At 37.9% G+C, this 22,514-nt stretch overlaps 1 protein-coding gene across 1 annotated transcript; it reads left to right on the plus strand.

The window, feature by feature from the left end:
- The first annotated feature begins 222 nt into the window (after positions 1-222).
- LOC131077727 (kinesin-like protein KIN-12B) lies at positions 223-19,905 on the plus strand. Its single transcript, XM_058015270.2, has 15 exons — positions 223-786; positions 13,423-13,506; positions 13,622-13,747; positions 13,847-13,906; positions 14,192-14,245; positions 14,420-14,512; positions 14,618-14,713; positions 15,502-15,647; positions 15,813-15,959; positions 16,115-16,244; positions 16,325-17,419; positions 17,562-17,660; positions 17,765-17,917; positions 18,006-18,902; positions 19,007-19,905. The coding sequence occupies exons 1-15, from the start codon at positions 361-363 to the stop codon at positions 19,358-19,360; spliced, it is 3,960 nt and encodes a 1,319-aa protein (XP_057871253.2). The 5' UTR covers positions 223-360; the 3' UTR covers positions 19,361-19,905.
- Positions 19,906-22,514: the final 2,609 nt, after the last annotated feature.

A 22,514-nucleotide genomic window follows, 5' to 3' on the forward strand; every position in this document is an offset into this window, starting at 1 on the left:
ATATTGTAACCTCCCATCTTTATTCAATAGAAAAACCAATAGTTAAAATCCCTTTACAAAGGTTTTCAAATTCAACCTATTAAAAAAAATTTATTTACGTACGAGACATTACCCTTTCTTTTTACCCATTTACCCGAGGAGATCCACCCTTCCAACGTTCATAAAGTTGAAAAATAAAATAAAAACATAATAAAAAGCCTTATGCATAATTCAAATCTTCAAATCACTGTTTTGGGTCTCTAGGTAGTCCGCCATTTTTCTGAAATTAATTTGTCTCCGGGTTTTATTTCTGAGTCTGCTTCACAACGGTCGTTTTTCACCCTCTGTAATCCCTGCGATTTGTCGTCGGGGAAGGCAAACATGAGTTCGATCCTGAGCAAAATGGTTGGCAGGAAGTCACCAATGATCGCCTCAACACCACGCAGAAATAGTAATGCAAAACAGGGGACTGAAAATGTTCCTCCTGATGACGAAAATGTGAGGGGTAACGGAAATTACAGTCCTGCTGCTTCTGTGTTGGGCAAAGCAAAGGCAACAAGCAGTCCTGCTACTTTGCCCCCGCGGCCCCGGAAATTGCAGCGCAAGCTTTGCAGTGAAATTAAATCTCAGGGAGATGAAAGTTCAATGGATAGAGGTGTGAAGGTCGTGGTGAGGATACGGCCGCTGACGAGGGAGGAGGAGCAGCAAGGCGGGGATCCCATTGCTCAAGCCACTTCTTCCAATGCGGTTGCCGTTGGAGATCACCACTTCACCTACGATGCCGTGGCTGGAACTGAATCGACACAGGTAACTTTTTCTTCTTCTTTGCCTTTTCTGCTAGATCTCATGGCAGCCAGTCAAATTAGTAAGAAATACATAAAAATTAGCATTATGTGACTTACATTTGAGGTCAAATTATCATTTTTAGTATTTTAGGTTTCTTAGCACTCTAAGGTTTGGACTAGCCTTCGAGAATGCCTCTTTTAAAGTTGTGAACCCAAACAGACACATGGGTAAGAGTATGATTGTTCTCCTCACTTTTGTTTCTGTAATGGGTTTTTGGCTTTTAAAGTCTTAGGAATTGGAAAATTGTAGTCTTAATTTTTGAAAAGAACTATGGCATTAAATGTGATCCATTTTTTAAAAGTTTTTTTCTGGCTGATTGGGAGAATTGTAAAAATCCTTAAAAATAAGACATTTCTATGTTTCAGAATACGAGAACAACATCCAAACTGTAACATTGAGTTTTAAACCATACATCAACCGGAAAACTTCTTTTTCATAGTAGAACTAGAAAGCCCATTTCATTGAGCAGAAAACCTTATCTGATCTGCATTGACCTTTCCGGATAAAGTGAAGGCACACGACCAGTTTCTTCTGCATTGATCAGTTTTAGATCTGGGTTTTTAGTGACTTCTTATTTGTTTTTATGCAATACCAGGTGAAGTAAAGGCACATGACCAGTTTCTTTTGCATCGACTAGCTTTTAGATCTGAGCTTAAATTAACTTCTTATTTATTTTTATGCAATAACAGGTGAATTAAAGGCACATTCTAGTGTGGGGTAATTCCTTCCCTGTTATACACCCCAATGTTCTAAGCTTGCTAGCGTTTGTATATAGGTGTGTCGCTTGACAAATCCCTTTCTCAATCACCCAATAAACTGAAGACAATTCCATTGCGTGTTTTACATCTGAGGTCAAACTTCCCTCTTTTTTAACACGTAGACTAAAAAAGATTGTTGGGGATTGAGCTTGTGTCTTTTGGATGGCCGTTCCCCATCTAGTCCAATGGACTCGTATAAGTAACATCAAATGTTTTTCAACTGCTAAGTTCTGCATAATGCTATGCCCATTCTTTGCAGAATACATTATGGCATATTCTAGTGTGGACTCTAGAGTAAGTTTGGGCCAATTTATTCTAATTAGGTGAGGATATAATTTACTCCATGCCTTCTAAGCACTTTTTTTGCTTGCTTGGCAGGGTTTGATGTTAAGGTTTAGAAGTTTTTTTTCTGGCTTGGTAAATCTTTGGGCTCTAAAAGTACGAACAGTCTAAAATAAATTATCATCATTATGAAAATCTAAGAACCACATCCAAACTGAAAAAGAGAAGCAGCACAACAGTGATATCCTATTCAGCCTCATCTAATGATATTAGAGAAGCTACTTCATTTATTGTCCGAGCAATTGGTTCCGTAGTTATTGCTTGTTGGCCATTGATCGTGCATCCTTCTTCATTTGACTAGTTTGGGGATAAAACTGTCTCCCATGATGTAATTGGTTCTTTGTGAACTCTGCATTTGCTTTTGAAGAAATGAAAGTTTATCCTGCATTGTGAAGCTTTGATTTGCTTCAATCCAATTGTGTTAATGCAAACTATCAGCATCATGAAGATAATTTCATTGGTCCTCTCTTCTTATTTTCTTGACTTCTCTGATTGATCAAGTCCTTTCCTATGGTCAGGTGGGGGACTTGAAGACAGATCTCCAACAGGTCAGCACATTTATTTTCTTTTTCAATGGTCTGTCTACCATCTCATCATGCCCTGAATGGGTTTCACTTGTCTGCTTTAAATCTAACAATGTGACTTATACTCAAAAGCAGATCCAATAGCCCCAACAGAGAAGTCTTCAACTAGTTTGGCAGCATTCCTGTAGACTTGCAGTCTAGATCTTGTTATTTTGGAGCAGAGGTCATTTAAGTGTTCACGGGCTTTTAATCTAACCTCACCTGGGAAATATTTTTTGAATGCTAATGAAATTGTTTTTCTGTTTGTTCATGGCCTAAAAATCTTAGAATTGCCAACTTGTTCTTAAATCCCTATCTTCTCTTAGCTGTAGGTGCTGTACAGGGTTCATAAACCTGCATCTGCACTGAAGTATTTGCAGTGATATCAGCTTTTTTGATTCTTCTCATAGTTCAGGTCAGTTCCAACACAAACAGTCTGAAACAATTCCTCAAGGCAAGGGAAAGCTTCTCTTCCCAGGAATTATGATCTCAAGGCTGGCTAACATTTGCAGGAAGGAGAAGCAAGTCAGCATTTTTGTTTTTACAAATGACTTCTGTTACAATCATGATATGCTGCAGTAGAATCAAGCTGGTATAAGCCAATTGGGAAGTTTGCACTTGGAATTCATACCCAACTTGGGGTGACCAAAACTTACAATCTGTAATGGATGTGATCAATACAGCTCCTGTATTTAGTTGCTTCTAATAATACAACCAATTGGGTTTCTAGTAACTGTCAGAAATTGACTACAGCTTCAAGTGCTAACATCCACAATTATCTGCTCCTGAAATTATTATTTCAAATATGTGAGAAAATGAAGGGACCCTGACAAGATATCCCTTATCATCATCAACTTCTTCAGCTGAAACAAATTGATTCCTAAATCACTGAGGGGTGCCTTTTGATCTATAGCATCTTTCTGCTGACAGTGACCTTCCCTCCACAAAGTGATTGAATAAAAAGGAGGGTGATTAATTTAAAAAGTTACTTTAACCTTGAAAGAGTTATATAATTAAAAATTTCAAGCTTCTGCAGGCCATAATTTCTGAGGTTAGAATTTCTAGATAAAAAATGTGAAAATAGATTTTGGACAAATCATCAATGGTAAGATGATACATTGAAACCCATCTTCAGGACAAGAGAACAATATGGTTTGTAGATACATTGAGGCTCGACAAATGGATATTTCGATAAGTATGATGTTGGATTGGCCAAGTCCAACATAGAAAAAATGATCATACATAACACTCTTATGTGATTTTTAGATAAATTGGCTTAGTGTGTGTGCCTTCTGCAATACCTCCTTAACCCATTCAAGTTTTCCAATGTTCTCCAAGGTTTGATCAAAGCAATGTGTCATGCAAAGGCTAAAATGCATAGATGGGTACTTGTCCATTAGGAGTCTCTAAGCAACACCACAAGTAACAGTCTTTTTTGTAATAAATTGAACTGCATTTTGTGGTCCTACATCCATGATCACCTTGTCAAGCATATCAAACAGCACCCTTATAAATTTGACCCTATCTGATGCTTCCACAAATTTCATAAAGATTATGCTAAGATGGCTTAGTTGATGAGACTTAGTTCCTTCTATCTATCCACTCATTTGACATTATGGTGTATCTGATCTTTGCCCATGCTAATCGATGTTTGACAATATTAGTAACATCTTTTACAATGCTATTAAGCATATCAAGTTTCAACCCTTGACACCTTGTACAATAGGGCTTTAAACTTAGGACATATAGCTACAATAATGCACACCATACTTGCTAGTATGGAGACTTGGCAACATCGAACAATAGGCTAAAATAGTACTAGAAATTTCCAATGGCGTTCTCTTGTTTGTGTATGTTTTCCCTTCATCTTGTACTTGCTAAAGTGGGTTGTGATCTTGATGAAGTACGAGGTTGAAAGAAGGCATTTATTTTTCCTCCACCTATGTTTGAGCCACATGTTGTAGAATTAGGTGTGCATTAATTTATCCTCCACCTATGTTTAAGCCACATGTTGTAGAACTAGGTGTTAATTGAGATCCCTCTCAAATTGTTGTGGTGTTGATTGAGACCTCTTAAGATGTTAAAAAATTCCTTTTGAAGTAATATGTCTCCATTGTAAACAAGCCTACAAAAAATAGATTTAACCTTGCTTGTATTTGAGATCAATGTGCAATATATCCATGCAAAGTGCTTCACATAGCATGATGACCAAATATGCAAAACAATTATTAGCCATTCATATTTCAGGAGGTTATAATTTTTGCCTCATCATTCCTAGAAGTAACTTGTGTTTGGGCTGCATGTTGTAGAACTAGGTGTCGATTCAGACACCCTTGCTTGCAAATTGTCGTGGTGGTTGCCTCTCATCCAAAGGATTGGGCACTAGTATGGATATGTCTAGAGAAGGTAGTATTTTTTTAAACAATGTTTAAACATATCCATACCAATATTCAAGGATTTTGCCTTCTTTTAGATGAGTTATTGCAACAATGAGAAGCTTATACAAAATGCACTCCATGTCTTCTCCTACCTACCCTATCTTATCCAGTAGGAATCACTATAAGAATGTTTCTTTTCTCCAGCTTTACATTGTGGCCACCACAAAATCGTTGTAGATAGCTTGTACAACAATTGAGTGACTTGTGGAATGAATTCCATAGGAATGGTGTGAATTTGCAGAATGGTCTGTGCAATAATTGTGTGCCCAACGCAAAATGGTTCATCCTTAGCTGTCTTTACACAATCTGGCATTGTCTAAGTCTATTCACAAACATGTTTCAACCCTGCCTTGTTATGGCTTAGTTGTGACCAAATGATCAAAGAGGAACCATTTTCTTCCCTCCTACCTATGCTTCTAAATCACCATGTTTGGGTGATTCACCCAACCTCTTATAATTTTTTGTGCATTTCCTCCCATTTGGCATCTTTTGGATCTGTTGATGGGTGTTTTATGACCACAGCAACACATAATAAAAATGCCAAAGACACTTTATCCTCTCTTGAGCAAAATCGCCTTTTATGCTAAGACTGCAAAAGTTCATAAAAGTGATTCCAAGGTTCCTACACGAACTTGCGACTTTATGATAGATATAGCTCGTTTGGCTGATGTATGCTGGTAATCCAAGGGGTACTTACGCTTTTGTTGTTCTTCACTTCTCTTGATGCTATGGTTGGAACTTCATCATCGAATATTGTAGGATTTTGATGCTTCTTCCTTAAACGGACTTAACTGGAACTGAAAAAAGGACAAAAGGGAAAAAGGTTAAGAAGTTCTAATCTACTCCTAGGGACAATGAGGGTAATGGATCATGCTCCAATGGACAAATTGCAGTAAGCAAGTCTTGCTTTGCCATGCTCAGCAACAATTCCACGAGAACTGGTGCAATCTTCCAGGGATTATGCAAAGAGTTTTCATATCACAATGAACACCATCATAATGAACATGTACATCCATGATAGAAGTTAAGCATCCATATAAAAAAAGGCTCAGGCTAACTTTACTTTGCAAATAGAAATCATCTAAGTGCAAAAAGTATGAACCATTGAAATTTATCAAACATTGTCACATTTTCCATTAACATCAACGAACTTCTAACAATTTGAGAAATCGAAGGAACACCATGCAACAAGCTAAAATAAACATGAATCCACCATATCTTCAATGAAATCAAATTTTATTTCTCCAAGTCTTACAACAATGTCTTCTCCTTCTCCCATTCCGTTTCTACTCTAAGGAGCAAGAGCTCTCTATTTTAATGAGCTATCTAATGATTTACAAATGAGAAGGCATGGGCCTTTATAGAGATCCTTCCACAAATGAATGACCAAGATTGATTTGCAATCAAGGGTCGAGATTACAAGATGGAACCCTAATTAGGGTTTCAAAGTAAATGCCCACCTCTTATGCAAAAAGAACTAGAGTAAAGAGCTAATAACTGAGTGTGAACTAAGCATCAAACAACTTATTATCTAGAAGTAAGCGTCCCTTATCTCTCTCTTTGTTGGCAAATTCAATGAATTTGGTCATGACGGTTGTGAGACATTTGATTGGTTGGAGAAGGTGACGAGGTGCCACCTCAACATGTTTGACGCCATGTGGACCTGGTGACTCATCACAAGGAATATTCCATTTTGCATCATTTTGTGATCAAGGTTCTAAATTTGATTAACTTTTTTGAAATTATCTTTCCTTGATCATTTTTTTTCTGATTTTTGATCTTGGATTTCCAAAGGAAATTCAAGATGTTGTAAATTCTTCTTCTCACTTGCAACCGAACTTTGGATCCTTGGGGTCTAGAACTAGATTGCCTTGAATGTCCTCCTCAATGTTTGGAACTAGAATTCTTCCTCCATGAACTTCTTGAGACTGGATTTCTTCTTGAACTTGTATGTCATAAATTGGATTTGCTCATCTTGGACCTCCATGTCCCTTGACATCCTGATGTTGCCTTTGGATTGGATAGATGAATCCTTGATGTTTATCTTTTTTGACATTTTGGAGATGGGCACATTTGGAGCTTGGAGAAGGAATTTCTCCATACAGTCAAATTTTGAGTCTCCATGCCTTGAGAATGCTTTGGCGCACAAGGGATGGCATGGAGCATTTTTTCAACACTTAGTCACATTTTGAGTTTCCATACCTTCTAGAATTCTTGAGTGCATAATAGGCCTAGAGGAGGAATTTTCAAACTTAGCAAAATTTATAATTTCTTCCCTTCCTAGAGATAGGTGCATTTGGAGCTTGGGGAAGGAATTTTCCTTGGTGAAATTTCATCCTTCCTTGCCATCATGAAGTTGGGCATATTTGGGAGGTCTTGAAGGATTTTCAATGCCTTAATAAAAATTTCAAATTTCCATGACCCAAGGAATGCTTGGGTGCGTTTTGGACTTAAAGGAGGAATTCTCTGATATTTAACCATTTTTCACAGTTTCCAAGAATTTTGTCCTGAAGGAAGGAACTTCCAACACTTGACAATTTTTCATTGTTTCCAAGAATTCTATCTTGAAGGAAAGAGTTTCCAACACAAAGCCAATTTTTACACAATTTCCAAGAATTGTCCTGAAGGAAGGAATTTCCAACACAGCGCCAATTTTTCATTGTTTCCAAGACTTCATGAATGCTTGGGTGCACTTGGAGGGGGAAGAAGGAATTTTCCCATAGTCAATTTTTTTGCCATTTCCAAGACTTGAGCGCCTTTGGAGTGGTAGCAAAGGATTTTTGTCCTTGTGGAAAATTCCTCTTCAGAGTGGATTTTCTAATCTTGAGTGCACTTTTGGCTTGGAGGAGGATTTTTCCTTTTCGCCAATTTCCTCCTTCACTGAGAATTTCCACTCCTAGGTGGACTTTTGGATTGGAGGAGGATTTTTCCTTTTCGCCATATCCTCCTTCGTTGAGAACTCTTGGATGGACTTTTGGGCTAGAGGAGGATTTTCCCTTTTCGCCAAATTCCTCCTTTGCTAAGAATTTCCACTCTTGGGTGGAGTTTTGGCCTTGAGGATTTTCAATTTTCTCCACATTCCTCCTTCGTTGAGAGTTTCCACTCTTGGGTGGAGTTTTGGCCTAGAGGATATTCAATTTTCTCCACATTCCTCCTTCGCTGAGAGTTTCCACTCTTGGGTGGAGTTTTGGCCTAGAGGATTTTCAATTTTCTCCACATTCCTCCTTCGCTGAGAGTTTCCACTCTTGGGCGGAGTTTTGGGTTGGAGGGAGATTTTTTCCTTCTGCACTGACTCTTTATGCTCTGCATTTCATATTCATTCATTTGGACTTGAATCTGGATATCTATTCCACTTGCAGTTAACGTTTAGTTTTTTCTAAAAATAGAAAGTTTGTCCAATCGCAAAATTAGGTCAATCGGGGCCACAGTGAAACTTTCGAAGCATGAAATAGCTGCAAACACTGTCGAAGAGTAATTGCTGATCTGAAGAACCTCCACTGAAATAGAACATGACTAGGTAGAGAAGACTGTAATCTGCATGAGTGCCCTTAAATGACACTACTCAAATTAGATGGCAAACAAAGGCAAACAACTGAACTCGAAGATACAGATGGCATGAAACACCAAAGCTTGAAGAGCTGATCAATCGAACCAAGGAAGCATTAGAACCAACAGGACAAACCTCCCCATAATGCTGAAAAGGGAGAGGGACAGGTACACTGAAAAGAACGACCAACAAGAACTGCATGACGGAGAACTAGGAAAATCGAAGATGCAGAGAAAGTACATAGTGTCGTGGAAGGAACACTCACTTGACACACATCATGAAGTTAATGTCGTGGAAGGAACACTCATTTGACAAAGGTAGATGGCAAACAAAGGCAAACATCAAACCCCCATGGCACTTTATAATGTAGTGCATGTACAATAATAAGGCACAAGATGTGCAAGATCCCAAGTATACAATGCATAGTGGCACTTTATCTCAGTGCGTTTGCAAAAATAAAATGCTACAATGATTAGAAGAGACAGAAGACTGGAAACAGAAAGAACAGCCAAAGACGAGACATCCTACTCAAAGAAAGAGATCCCAGGATCTGAAACATCCAAGATATTCACCAGAGTGCTGAAAAGAAAAAAACTGAATAAAATATACCTGGAGCAGAATCTGGAAACAAAACTCATATGACTGGAAAGTACACAGAACAAACTTTCCAACAATATAAAGTTTTCGAAAAACAGAGTTCGGATGCTCAAGTTGTGTCACTCGGAGTGAAAAAATGAACCTTTGGTTTTGACAGCAAAAAACACCATCAAAAAAGCAAAATCAAAAGATCGAACTTCTAGATCTGGATAGAGCTCGGAAAGAGCTTTTCAACGATAAGATTTGTTGAAAAACGCCTCTGTATGCCCAAGATATGGGCAAAAGACTGAAGGTGCTCTGGATGGGCCCAGAAGAGGCCTGAAGGCTGCCTACACAGTGCTGACATCATCAGTCTGCGACCATAAATTTGACGGCTGTATGGCCGTCACCACCAAAAAAACAATCTACCTAGAAAAACTCACTAGAAAAAAATCCGGTGCTCGGCAAAAAATCCCGATCGTCGAAAAACAAAGGAGGGGCCGGAAACAAGCCGGTGGCTCCTGGGCGGCGTGGGAGTGGTGTAGGGGCGGTGGCTGGGCGGCTGGCGGCAGGCGATCGATGCGACTTGGCGGGCTGCGGGGCTCGGTGGTCGGCGGGAGCCTGGCGGCCGATGGGGTTTCCGAGCAGCGGGAGCCTGGCGGTCGACAGGGTTTTTGGGCGGCGGGAGCCTGGCGAGGTTTCCGGGCGGCGGGAGCCTGGTGGCGGTTTCTGGGCAGCGTCGGGCTCCAACAATGGGCTCCACGACCTGTTGCAGAGCATACGGACCTGTAGAGGCCGTATGGAGCTGCACAGGTGGCTAGCCCCCCAAAAAGCTTTTTTTTTTTGGAAATCCAGCTTGGGTAAGCCGTTAAACTGCCCAATTTTTTTCTCGATCTGCGTGCACGAGAACGTACGGCCTGGGGCCTAAATTTTTTTTTGCCTCCAGAACACCTGACACCAAAATATATCAAATTTTATATCAAAATTCGTGGAAACGGCCTCCTGTATCCAACGGTGAGGTCTTTTTGGCACCAAAATGTACCAAAAAATCAGCTACCCCCAAAAATGGAAAAAAGCAATTGCACAAACCCCCGAATACACAGATCTGAAGAACAAGGGCCAAAATCTCTCATGAAGAGAATAGGGGCATGCAGATCTGGAGCTCTGATACCATATTGGAGTTGAAGAAAAATCAACTCTAAAGCTCCCAAAGATCACCTGCATGCAAGCCTGTCGCAGAAGGAGAGAAGCAAAAAAGCTGTGGAGGCCAGAATTCAGAGATCCAGAAAAGAGGAGTCATATTGATTGTGCAACAACAATGCAATTCAATAATTACAGTTGTTATGAAAATACAAAGAGAGAATCCTTATAAGAGGATACTCGAAACCCTAAAGGAGAAAACCCTAAAGAATTATAAGATTCCTAAGTTTAGCTTAAGCATGGAGTATAATAGACTAATAATTAAATAAATAATTATTAGCTAATAAAAGATAACTCCAACAATTGCAATCTCTTCTTCCTTGGATAGTGATGTCACCCACTCAACGATGTCCTCCTCTTAGCATTCAAAGTCTTGCTCCTCGTAATATACCTAAAAAAAGACAAGGAAACGATGTGAAGTACAAGCATCAATCAAGTTCATAGTTAGCAAAATGCAAAGTTTGAAGGATAAAGCAGTAAGCACAATGCATTTTTCAATACATTAAAACCCTTATTCTCGATTTAATGACAATATTAAGACGTTATCCTGTCTAGGCTGTATATTCCTTAAGAATCCATTCCCTATTTAGTCACTTCGTTACTTCCAAAGGTCAGAATCCAGACCAACAAGACCTTATAACTCATTCCTTAGGGTTAGGAGACAACACGGACTGCAAAAGACTTGGTTTATTCAGCAAAAGAGGGGATCCCCATTTGCAATGGGGCGATATGTGAAAATGTCACAACCAGATCCAAATCAACCTATTGCATATTAGATGCCTTCTATAATCATCCTAGAATACATTTGCAAAGTTCTCTAGACTAATGTTGTTCTTAGCATCCTGCAAATCAACTTTAAGGAGAAATAAATCTTGTTTTCCACCATCTTGCTGCTCATTACTAGCATCCTCCAACACCATGCCATTCTCAACTTCTTCTAAGCCCATATCATGAGGCCTTTTGGCTTGAGTTTGATGCTGATGCACCTTTTTGGTTATAATAGCTGCAAAAGAATTTCCTTCTGAATCATGTTCATGCATAAGGTCCTTGACCTCTTCCACTATTTTGACATCCCTTTTGTGTTAGGGTCCCCTTGAGCCTTATGTCACATCTTTGTCATTTCGCCTTGACTTTTTTTACTCCTCTCTGCAACTTTAACCCATTTATCTTTAGTTATGTGTTTCTTTTTAGGCTTTTGCAAGCCATTATTTGATTTCTCTTAATTTTCTGGTTGAAGAACAGTCTCTTGTTTTATTCCTAGAGGACAGGCATGAGCCAGATTATCATATTCATGGCATCCTCTGCACCTAAAACGGAATGCATTCATGGTCAATGGGTTGTATCCACTCCAAGCCCCCTTCTTTAAGGGTCAGGGTTTTGGAAGAGGTTGATTCTTGCATAGTTCCTTCCTCCAGAGATTTCTTGGGATGAACATATATATTGTCCTATGATGTTTCTGACAATTGCAAAAACATACTCTAAGCACAGCTCATGCAGGAGGGCATACAATTTTATCCAATGGGTGTGTTTCTAAAACAGAATACATTCACAGTTAATGGGTTGGATCCACTCCAAGCTCCCTTCTCTTTAAGGGTCAGGGTTTTTGAAAGACATTGATTCTTGCACAGTTCAGAGCCCTTCTACCAAAGGTTTCTTGGAATGAACATGAAGTTTTCTGACTACTGCAAAAACATTCTATGAGCACAGCTCATGGAGGAGGGCATACAATCTTATCCAAATGGATGTGCAGAATCCGGTTTTTTGTAAGAGGTTGATTCTTGCACAGTTCAAAGCCCTTCTACCAAAGGTTTCCTGGGATGAACATGAAGTTTCTAACTGTGAAAACATATTCTGAGCACAGCTAATGCAGGAGGGCATACAATCTTATCCAAATGGGTGTGCTTCTAAAACAGAATGCATTCATAGTCAATGGGTTAGACATACTTCAAGCTCCCTTCTTTAAGGGTCTGGGTTTTTGGAAGAGGTTGATTCTTGCACAGTTCAAAGCCCTTCTATGAAAGGTTTCTCGGGATGAACATATATATCCTCACATTAAGTTTCTGACCATTGTAAGAGCACACCTCATGCAGGACAGCATACAATCTTAATCCAAATGGGTGTGCTTTGGACAGCATCTCCTTGGTAGGCTTAAGTCAAAATGCTAAAACTTCAGGAAAGGTCCTTTACATAATGGTAAAATCAAGGTCCTCCTTGGATAGTATTCTCTCAATCAGTTTCATTGGCAAGAGTGACAGTAGAATATCCTCTTGGACATAATCTGATTTCATAGTTATTAAAAGTTTTCTAATCCTGCATACCAATGAAACCAAATTTCCCCTCATTGGAAAATTTTTCTCTTGATCAATCTCATTGGCAAAAATGATATTAAAATATCCTTCACTAAATTTTATTTTCATAGTCATAATTTTTTTTTGAGTGATTTTTGGCCCATTTATATAGGTCATCTACAGAGAGTTACAATGAAACCAAGGCCCTCATATTGGAAATTTTGTTTCTCAACCAGCTTCATTGGCAAAAGTGATAGTAAAATATCCTATTGACATAATCTGATTTCATAGTCAACAAAAATTTTCCAGTGATTTTTGGCCCATTTATAAATGTCATCCATAGAATGTTACATTCCAAGGAATTGACAAGTGAAACCTCTAGTAGCCAACTTGTGTATATCATCCTTTTGTTCCTCTAAATCCAGTTCAAGAATTGGGCTATCCTCCCTTGCTTCCAAACACACATTTATCAACTCCCTATTTAACTTATATTAAAGATGATTCCTTTTGAGCAACCAAGTTTCCAACAATTACTGTCTGATGAAAAGGACCCAGGGGTGAGGGGACATGCAGGGCAGGGTTGGGGACTCTTCTTGCCCCACTTGTCATTTTGAAAGAGTAGTGAAAACTAACTACCAGGATATAGTAGGAAAGTTGAAACCCTGACAAAATTCACAAAATGACAATTCCACATGCATCCATTTAAACAAACATGCAATGATTTTTTATGTGTTTACCGAAGGCCTTTTTACCTAGGGGCTAATAATCTGTATTCATATTTTTATCATGTCTTAAATTGAATATGCCCTTTGTGTAGCCTGGTCCATCCTATGTGATTGAAAAACCAAGCATTATTTGTCTCTAATTTATTGGTTTTAACTACAGGAAGAAATTTTTGAGATGGTAGGTGTCCCCCTGATACAGAACTGCTTGGCAGGATTTAACAGTTCAATATTTGCTTATGGGCAGGTAACTTTCCTTTCATTTTGAATCCCTGGTTGGTTTTCTTTTAATGTTTCTCTATCTATAATCAGGATTAGTTTCTCTGATTAATCTCTAGTGAACATTTTTTTCTGAGATACAGACTGGAAGTGGTAAAACTTATACCATGTGGGGACCTTCTAATATGTCAGTTGAAGACAAAATCCATAGTGGGCACCGGGGCATTACTCCCCGTGTATTTGAGAAATTGTTTGCACAGATTCAGGAGGTAGGCTTTGCTACAAATGCCATTGTATTAGGAGTCACTTGAAGTTGGTGAGTTTGTGCTTTCTTTTCCATTTCCACTGATCCTTTTCTTGGAAACCAGGAAGAAGAGAAAAATGTGAACAAGCAGCTGCAATATCGGTGTCGTTGTTCACTCCTTGAGGTACATGAGTTGATGATCCGACAGATATATTGATCCGTGTACATTTTCTTCTGGCAGGATACAAATTATTTAGATTTCATTTGTATGCTTATGTCCTGCTTTGCCAATAGCAATTCGTTGCCCATTTACCTTTTCAAAGATCCATTTATTTTTTAAAAGTGTGTATGCTGTGGTGTGGTGTGCTGCTAGTAATAATATCTATTTATTTTGTTCTATCCTGGGACGTAACTGTATGCTGGTAATTTTGTAATATATTGAGTGTTGATTCTGGAGTACATGTGACAGATATATAATGAACAAATTACAGATTTGTTGGAGCCTAGTCGAAGAAATCTTCAGGTGACAAAATAATTTCTGTTTTCATTTGCATTTATATTGTAGCTATATTGTTTTTTCAATTTTTAAATCTTCTGCCTAGTTTGCTGTTTGTGGGAGTCACAATCTTTTATCCTGACTCATACGATTTAAAGCTAAGGAATCCATGTTATTCAATTTTGGTTGCTTCTCTTCCAGATAAGGGAAGACACAAAATGTGGCGTGTATGTGGAAAATTTAACAGAGGAATATGTTGCAAGCTTAGATGACGTGAATCAGCTCTTATTTCGAGTATGCACAAATGAAAAAATCTTCTTTCACTTTACTATGAATTTCTCAACGCTCTTCATTTGACCATCTTAATGTTGGTTATTGACCTATTTGTTTTTATTGCAGGGCCTTTCAAATAGGAGAGTGGGTGCTACAAGTATTAATGCAGAAAGTTCACGCTCACACTGTGTGTTTACATGTGTGCTTGAATTGCGTTGTAAGGTGATGTTGTAGGGCAAGATCAACCTCAATATTTTTTGTGATTAATTATTCTATGAAAAATGATGAAGTGCTAATTGTTGAGCATTGCAATGTTAAATTGAATTCCTCACAAGGTTGGTTATTTTTGAACTTTTATTGCAATTATTTCGTGAAAGATGTCGAAATAATCATTCTTGATCATTTCAATGAAAAATTGTATCCGTCATGCAGTTAGCTATAAGTATTTCTTGAAGAGTTCAAATATGTGAAAATAAATTTAATTTGGGAAAAAGACCAGATGTAACCAGTGGTATTAGCTACATTTAATTAGGATACATATTCTACCAAGGAAAGCATCTTAGAATTGTTGATTTTTTACTTGGGATTTTACACTGAAAGTATTACTCAGCAAGGCAATTAGACAATGTTTAATCCATTTGTTCGTAACACTCTCTGTAGTTTTTTGTGTAATAGTAATTACAGAAAAATTTAATGGTGGAACTTTCTCTCACATAGGAAATTAATTTAACAATTCTTGTGTTATATTCTCGAGTTTTAACAACTGTAAGCTGGAACACTTTCATTTGTTCCAAAAATCTTCCAAATCTTCCTTAAAATATTGCTAAATTTCATATATAAGTGTGCTGATTGTACATTATTTGATTTGTGTTTCTCAACTAAGGTAAACACTACAACCTATTCTTGTATGAATATATGTTAACATTTTTGTGTATCCACACAGAATCTCAATTGTATTTTTTCTGACCATGTTCCTATACAAAGAGACTCAAAGTCACTTATATTTACAGAGTATGTCAGATGGCTTGAGCAGTTTGAGGACTAGTAGAATTAACCTTGTTGACCTTGCTGGATCGGAGAGACAAAAGCTCACAGGTGCAGCTGGAGAGCGCTTGAAGGAGGCTGGCAACATTAACCGATCTCTTTCACAACTAGGGTATGTGATGATTGTGACGTAGTAGGTTTAGAGTTGTTAAGTAAATTCACAGAAACAAATATTTGACATATTATTTAGCTGGATTTGTGTAACAATTATATCCACTGTGTAGCTCAATTATTTTTTACTTGGTCTAACAGCAATCACTTGTTGACAAACTCACAGGAATTTGATCAACATTCTGGCTGAAATTTCTCAAGGAAAGCAGAGGCATATCCCTTATCGTGATTCACGTTTAACGTTTCTGCTGCAAGAATCTTTGGGAGGGAATGCCAAATTGGCCATGATTTGTGCAATCTCTCCAGCAAGCAGGTAGGACATCTGAAATTGTTCAAAATTGGAGGAAGTCTTTTATCATAGAGGTTTCTTTGTGGTTTTGTAGTTGCAGGAGTGAAATTTAAAGTACATTAAGATTTGGTAAACAAAAACAGAAAGGAACAGAGTCACATTTTTTTCATGACTTGCAGTTGCAGGAGTGAGACTTTAAGCACATTAAGGTTTGCGAAGAGAGCAAAAGCCATACAAAATCAAGCAGTTGTGAATGAGGAAACTGAGAATGATGTAAACTCTTTGCGTGAACAAATACGCTTACTAAAGGTATTTTCATATATGTGGTGGCATTTGTTAATGTCTGCGGTGTTTCAATATTTATAAACTAATTTATTTTCCTGGAACAGGATGAGCTTGTGCGTATGCAGTCAAACGACAATACCCAAGTTACTAGCAGTTGTGGTGGATACTCAACAGGTTGGAATGCTCGCAGAAGTTTTAATATCTTGAGGTTAAGTCTCAACTGCTCACCAACAGTTCAACATGCTGATGCCAACAGTGATGAAGACATGGAGATAGATGAAGATGTGGAAAAATCTGACTGTGAACTAGGAAACAAATCTAAAGTTCTAGATGAAACTTTGAAGGACTTGCAGAACTCAAGTAGTAGAGACAAGGTGACGGCTCAACTGGAGACTCAGAAACCAAGTGAAAACAATAAAGCTAAACCTAGGTCTTCTCAAGAGGTCACTAAAGAAGGTGAACCACCATCAGATGCAGCATTATTAGGTATCTCTTGTGTAGGCAAAAACGATGCAGCCAAAAATCCAACTTTGTGTTCAACTAAAGAGCACTCTAAGTCAACACATGATACTCTAATCAACAATTCTGCAAGAAAACCACTTAACAAGCAATCCCCTTCTTTGAGCATCCTGCCTTCTGATTTATCACCTACTTTCCAGTGCCCAACTTTTAGTATGTCACCTCGAATTGAAGATAATAGGAGAAATCTAAATAAATCAATGCAGTGGTCACCCTTATCTCCTTCCGTACAGGGGGAAAACTCTATACAGGGCTCTGAACTAAGAAAAAGTTATAATATTCAGTCGTCTATTCAGTCTAATAAAACTCTCAGCTCACCTTGTAGAATTCTGAGTTCCCCTACAGAGACCTTGGCTGCTAGCCTCCATCGTGGCCTTCAAATTATTGATAATCACCAGCAAAACTCAGCTTTAAGGAAGTCTTCTGTGAGATTCTCGTTTAAAACTTTGGATGCAAAACTGTTCAATACAGTTGATAAAGTTGATGTAGGGGTACAGACATCAGCAGAAAAGAGCACTGCATCAACTTCCCCGATTGCTGAGCTTCTCTGTTCTTGCAATAAACTGGACACTACTCAGCAACCTCCCGTGGGAGAAAGTATGCAGGATAAATCCAAGTGGCAGTTAATTGCCATTGATGAGCCTAAAACTCCAGAGGGATCCAAACTTCATCTTAGTCAAGTATGACCTGCCTCTTAAGTTCTTAACCAAGATCAAATTCAATATACTGTTTTAAGTGATTTTTTCTATTACTGCAAGTTCTTAACTTTCATTACTTCAATTTGTGGTCCAATGGTGGTTGTTTTTGGTCTTGGTAAATCAGGCAGTCCAGGGAGTTTTAGCAGGGGCTATAAGGAGAGAAATGGCGTTGGAAGAGACCTGCAACAAGCAGGCAGCTGAAATTGAGCAACTCAATCGCTTGGTAAGATATTTGCTTGTTTAAATTTTTGAGAAAAGCAGAAAAATGTTGCTACTATGGTTGTACTCTGGTTTAAAGGGTTTGTTCTGAGAATAAATATTGTGCAGGTTCGACAGTACAAACATGAAAGAGAATGCAATTCGATAATACAGCAAAGCCGAGAGGACAAAATCATTCGCCTTGAGGGCCTTGTGGACGGTGTTATTCCAGAAGAGGACTTCATGAATGAAGAATTTTTGTCATTAATAGATGAACACAAGGTTTATTTCTTCTCTCTATTTTGGTGACCTTAATTTTCTTACCAACTATTCAAAGATTGAAACCATGCTTTTCTGTGGACATATCCAGCTGTTGAAGGATAAATTTGAGAATCATCCCGAGGTAACACGAGCAATCATTGAACAGAAGCATTTGATGGAGGAGCTTGAGAAGTATCGCAACTTTTATGAACTAGGCGAAAGGGATGCACTTCTTGAAGAGATTCAACACCTTAGAAATCAATTGCTGTCATACTTGGATCCTGGTTCTTCTTCAATGTCTACTAGGAAACAGCGGCTCTCCTTAACACGCCACTCAATACAGAGGAGGACTGAGCTATCTGAATCGGATCATTCTCTTGCTCTTTGCAGAATCCCTGAGACTCCTAGTCACATTCCTATTCAAACTGCTCCTCAGGTTCCTATTGATGCTGCTAACCCTGCAACTGAGGAGCCTGATCATACTTTCCTTGATGAGAAATGGGAAGAAGAAAGGCAACAGTGGGTAGAGAGAGAAAGCGAGTGGATATCCTTGGCTGAAGAGTTAAGAGCAGATCTTGATTCATATAGAAGGTTGGCAGAGAAAAGGAAGCAGGAAGTAGAATGTGAACAAAGATGTGCTGAGGAGTTGAAGGAAGCCCTGCAAATGGCAATGGAAGGACATGCACGCCTCCTAGATCAGTATGCTGACCTGCAGGAGAAGCACATTGCTTTGCTTGCGAGGCATAGGAAAATTAAAGAAGGTGCATCTAATATCAAACAAGCAGCTGCAAAGGTTGGAGTAAAGGGTTCACAATTGCGTTTCATTGAAGCCCAGGCTGCAGAGCTTGTAGCTTTGAAACTTGAAAGAGATCGAGAGAAGAAAAGGATGAAAGAAGAAATAAAGGTACTCCAAGACCAATTGAGGGACACTGCTGAAGCTGTTCAAGCTGCAGGAGAGTTACTTGTAAGACTGAAAGAGGCAGAGGAAGCCGTTTCTATAGCTCAAGTGAGTTTCTTTAAACACCAAACTCATCTCTACCTTTTATTGGATTGGAAATTCCTTTTATGTAGCATTGTTGTTAACAAACCAATGTTAATTCTGCTCTGCAGGATTCTGCAGCTATTGCTGCACAAAATGCTGAAACTATGCGCAGAGAAATGGACAAATTGAACCGAAAACATGCCACTGAAATGGCCAAACTTAATCAGCGTCTTATGGAGAGTCGTCTTCTGAAATCCAGTGTCTGTCCAATGTGCCAGGTGGCTGATCGAGTCAAGTTTCAATTTCCACCAGCTGATGAGTCCATTCTCGATGCAGAAGCTGCTGCAAAGGAAGAGCAAACCACGAGCAAACCTGAACACGGAGGAGATTATGGGCCATTTCCCCATGCATACGAGGATACTGATTATTTAAGAGTTGGTGAACCATCTTGGTATACTGGCTATGATAGGTGCAACTTATGAGAGCTCCCTTTTGGCCCACTGAAAGATGGCTAAATTCTCCTGGGTTTGTAGCCTAGGGTGGATGTACAAGTGCTGTAAAATGAAGAGCATTTTCAATTGTTTTCATTCTTTTTGAGATGTACATTTGGCAGGTTGAGGTGATGTGTATTCATTCTTTTGATAATACAAATAGTTCAGCAATTAAGAGGGGTCATGAAGAACTTGTTCTGTATCTGACCATAGGATAACCTGCCTGTACAAGTTTGGCACGTACAACACGATAAATATGATTTTTCTGTCGGCTATCTGCCGGAAGTTTGAGATTTCTCTTGATGCAGGATAACCTGCCTGTACAAGTTTGGCACGTACAACACGATAAATATGATTTTTCTGTCGGCTATCTGCCGGAAGTTTGAGATTTCTCTTGATGCTGGTGCCGCTCTTGTTCTCACTCATTGTGAGACCTGACAAGTGAATAACTAACCATTCCGAGCCAGTTGATGGCGGTATAATGCCTGTATACTACAAAGTCTTGAATGAAATTCAATTAATTGACTTCCAATTAATCCCTTTTCTGCCAATAGTTTTAATCATTAATGTGATGGTATATATTATGTTCAGCATCTACAGAGTTGTTTTAATGCTATATGTAACCCAATCTTTTTAATGAATTGAGGTTTGGTCCAGTTGAATTTTCGGATCTGTTGCATTGCTGCAACTACGCCATCGATTTTTATGGTTGAGAGGAATGATTTCCTACTTACTGGGTCCAAGTTCTAATTTAAAACTTTTAGAAATTCTGTTTTTGAATACATAAATTATCACCTTTTCAGATTCATTGTACAGCAATCTGAAATAATTTTCTTTGGTTTGAATTGTTATCATCACAATAAAAAACTGAGGATTTAGCGTATCCATCGTGTGTGTTTGCTCTTTGGAGTTCAGTCACGGATTAAAACCGAGTTGTCTAAACTTGAAACCAATAAGGTAGAGAGTCAGTTAAGTTGCTTTTACAAAGAGGACTTGCATCTTTTAGTGTTCCAACTTGGCTGGGATTCGAAATCTTATTCTACATTTTTAAACATTCGCAAAAATATTGTATAATTGAACTCATATTTAAAATGGACGTCAATATTTACATTATTAGTAATATATTATTGTTATAAAACTTTAATTATCTTATGGTTAATTCATTGTTTAGGGGAAGTGTACCAGTAGTTGTTATAACTAACTTGTGCACACATAGATCCTAAATCAGATTTTGATGATTTCTTTTTGGTTGTAACTATGCATGTTGTGGGAACCATTATGCCGTGAAGATCAAAAAGTACACATTTCAAAGTGTTGCCCAGTACCTACTTAAAGATACCTCAATAATTGTGCACTTAAAATTGCCAATACTAATAGACAAATGTCTCATGGCCATGCACAAATGGATCAATTATGGTCCAAAAAAGCCAAAAAGTGAGCTGTTATTAGTACATGTGAAATTTATAAAAATGAGCACACATTAATGACGGATGAATGTAGAAATTTCAATGTCTAATGGTAATTAAATATTCATGTTTAAACATAGAATTTAAGATCTCATACTACCATATTAAGAGAACAAAGATACCATGGCCAATTTTAGGGTTATAACAAAGTGATAAAGGTTTTTTTTTTTATGAACATTTTTTGTAGGATTGTGGGAAGGGTGTTAGAGAGAAGAAATAATATCTTAATGAACTTTCACAAATGATCATAAACAAAAGAACTAAATAAGAGAGAACAAATATGTTTATAGCATAATTGAGGACTTTGGGTGGGGTCCCATGAATGGAGACTTCTTAGAAACTTTCATGTGTGTTGAGATTTTTTAGGAATATTTAAAGCAAGTGATCTTATGAGTTTTATTGTGCAATTTAAGTTCAGAAAATTATTGAAGTTGGTTATTTACAAATTTATTAGTTTGTTTATAAAAAAAAGCTAAGTTGGTGGAGGAATTTCTAGTCAACAATAAATAGATGAACAAATGGAATGTTGGTTTGAATGAATATCTAAATAATAACAAAGAAATAAAAGCATTTGTTATGAATAAATTTTGCAAGTTGATGTGGCAAAGGGAGTTAGGGAGAATGGAAATAATAGCTGGATGAACTTAATCTCACAAATAATCATAAACAAAAGACCTAGATAGGGGCAAAAATTTCTTGGAGAACAAATATGCTCATAGCATAACTAGGGACTAAGGCTAGGGTTCTATGGAGGGGGGCTTCCTAAAAAATATTGTGGGTGTTGTTGAGTTTTTTAAGGATTATTTTTAATTGGAGAGTCCAATGAATCTATAGTACAATAAAAAAAACTTATGCTAGTGGGACAATTTCTTGCTTCCCTATTATGTTTTTAGGAAAAGATTCTAATTAATGCTGTAGCAATTTGTTTTTTGCTCCATGGGATTTCTTGCTCCTTAAAAATAGAACCTAAAGCCCCTCCATGAGACCCTAGCCTAAGTGTGGGGTCCCATGGATGGGGGCTTCTTTAATAAAAAAGGTGATGTTGAGATTTTTTAGGAATATTTTTAAGTAGGCGGTCTCATGAATTTTTTGTTGTGTAGTTCAAGCTTAAACATTTAAGCCCCAACATTTATGGAAGTTGGTTTTTATTAGTCTGCATATTCAATTCAACATAGTAAATAAATATAAATTTATAATAAATTTTTTTGGTAGAAATTTAAAAATCTCAAATTATTGGCAAGGAGCCAAAAAAAAAGAGCCTAAGTTGGTGGCATAATTTATATCCTCTCCTAATATTCACCCACTCAAATAAGTGGATGAACAAATGGAATGCTGGTTTGAATGAATATCTAAATAACAACAAAGAAATAAAGGTATTTGTTAAGTAGAATGTGGGAAAGGGTCTTAGGGAGAAATGAAATAATATCCCGATGAACTTGACTTCACAAACGATAATCCATAAAAGGTCTAAAAAAGGGCAAAAATCCTTGGAGAACAAATATGCTAATAGCATAATTGGGGACTAAAGGTGGGTCCAATGGATGGGAGCTTCCTGAAAAAATTCGTTAGGTATCTCTAATATTTTTTGGGAATATTTTAAAGTAGATGGTCCCATAAATTTCTAGTGTAGTTTAAGCTTAAAAGTTTTAAAATTGAAATTTATGGAAGTTAGTGGTCTC

The sequence above is a fragment of the Cryptomeria japonica genome, chromosome 5 (assembly GCF_030272615.1).
Source record: "Cryptomeria japonica chromosome 5, Sugi_1.0, whole genome shotgun sequence".
Classification (NCBI taxonomy): domain Eukaryota; kingdom Viridiplantae; phylum Streptophyta; class Pinopsida; order Cupressales; family Cupressaceae; genus Cryptomeria; species Cryptomeria japonica.

What these genes read in the sequence shown, in the direction of transcription:
- LOC131077727 (XM_058015270.2), top strand. Translation starts at nt 361, where the DNA reads ATGAGTTCGATCCTGAGCAAAATGGTTGGCAGGAAGTCACCAATGATC. An exon ending in CTAGTCGAAGAAATCTTCAG is followed by an intron (nt 14,246 to 14,419) that starts GTGACAAAATAA and finishes CTTCTCTTCCAG; the next exon opens with ATAAGGGAAGACACAAAATG. An exon ending in AAGCCGTTTCTATAGCTCAA is followed by an intron (nt 18,903 to 19,006) that starts GTGAGTTTCTTT and finishes TCTGCTCTGCAG; the next exon opens with GATTCTGCAGCTATTGCTGC.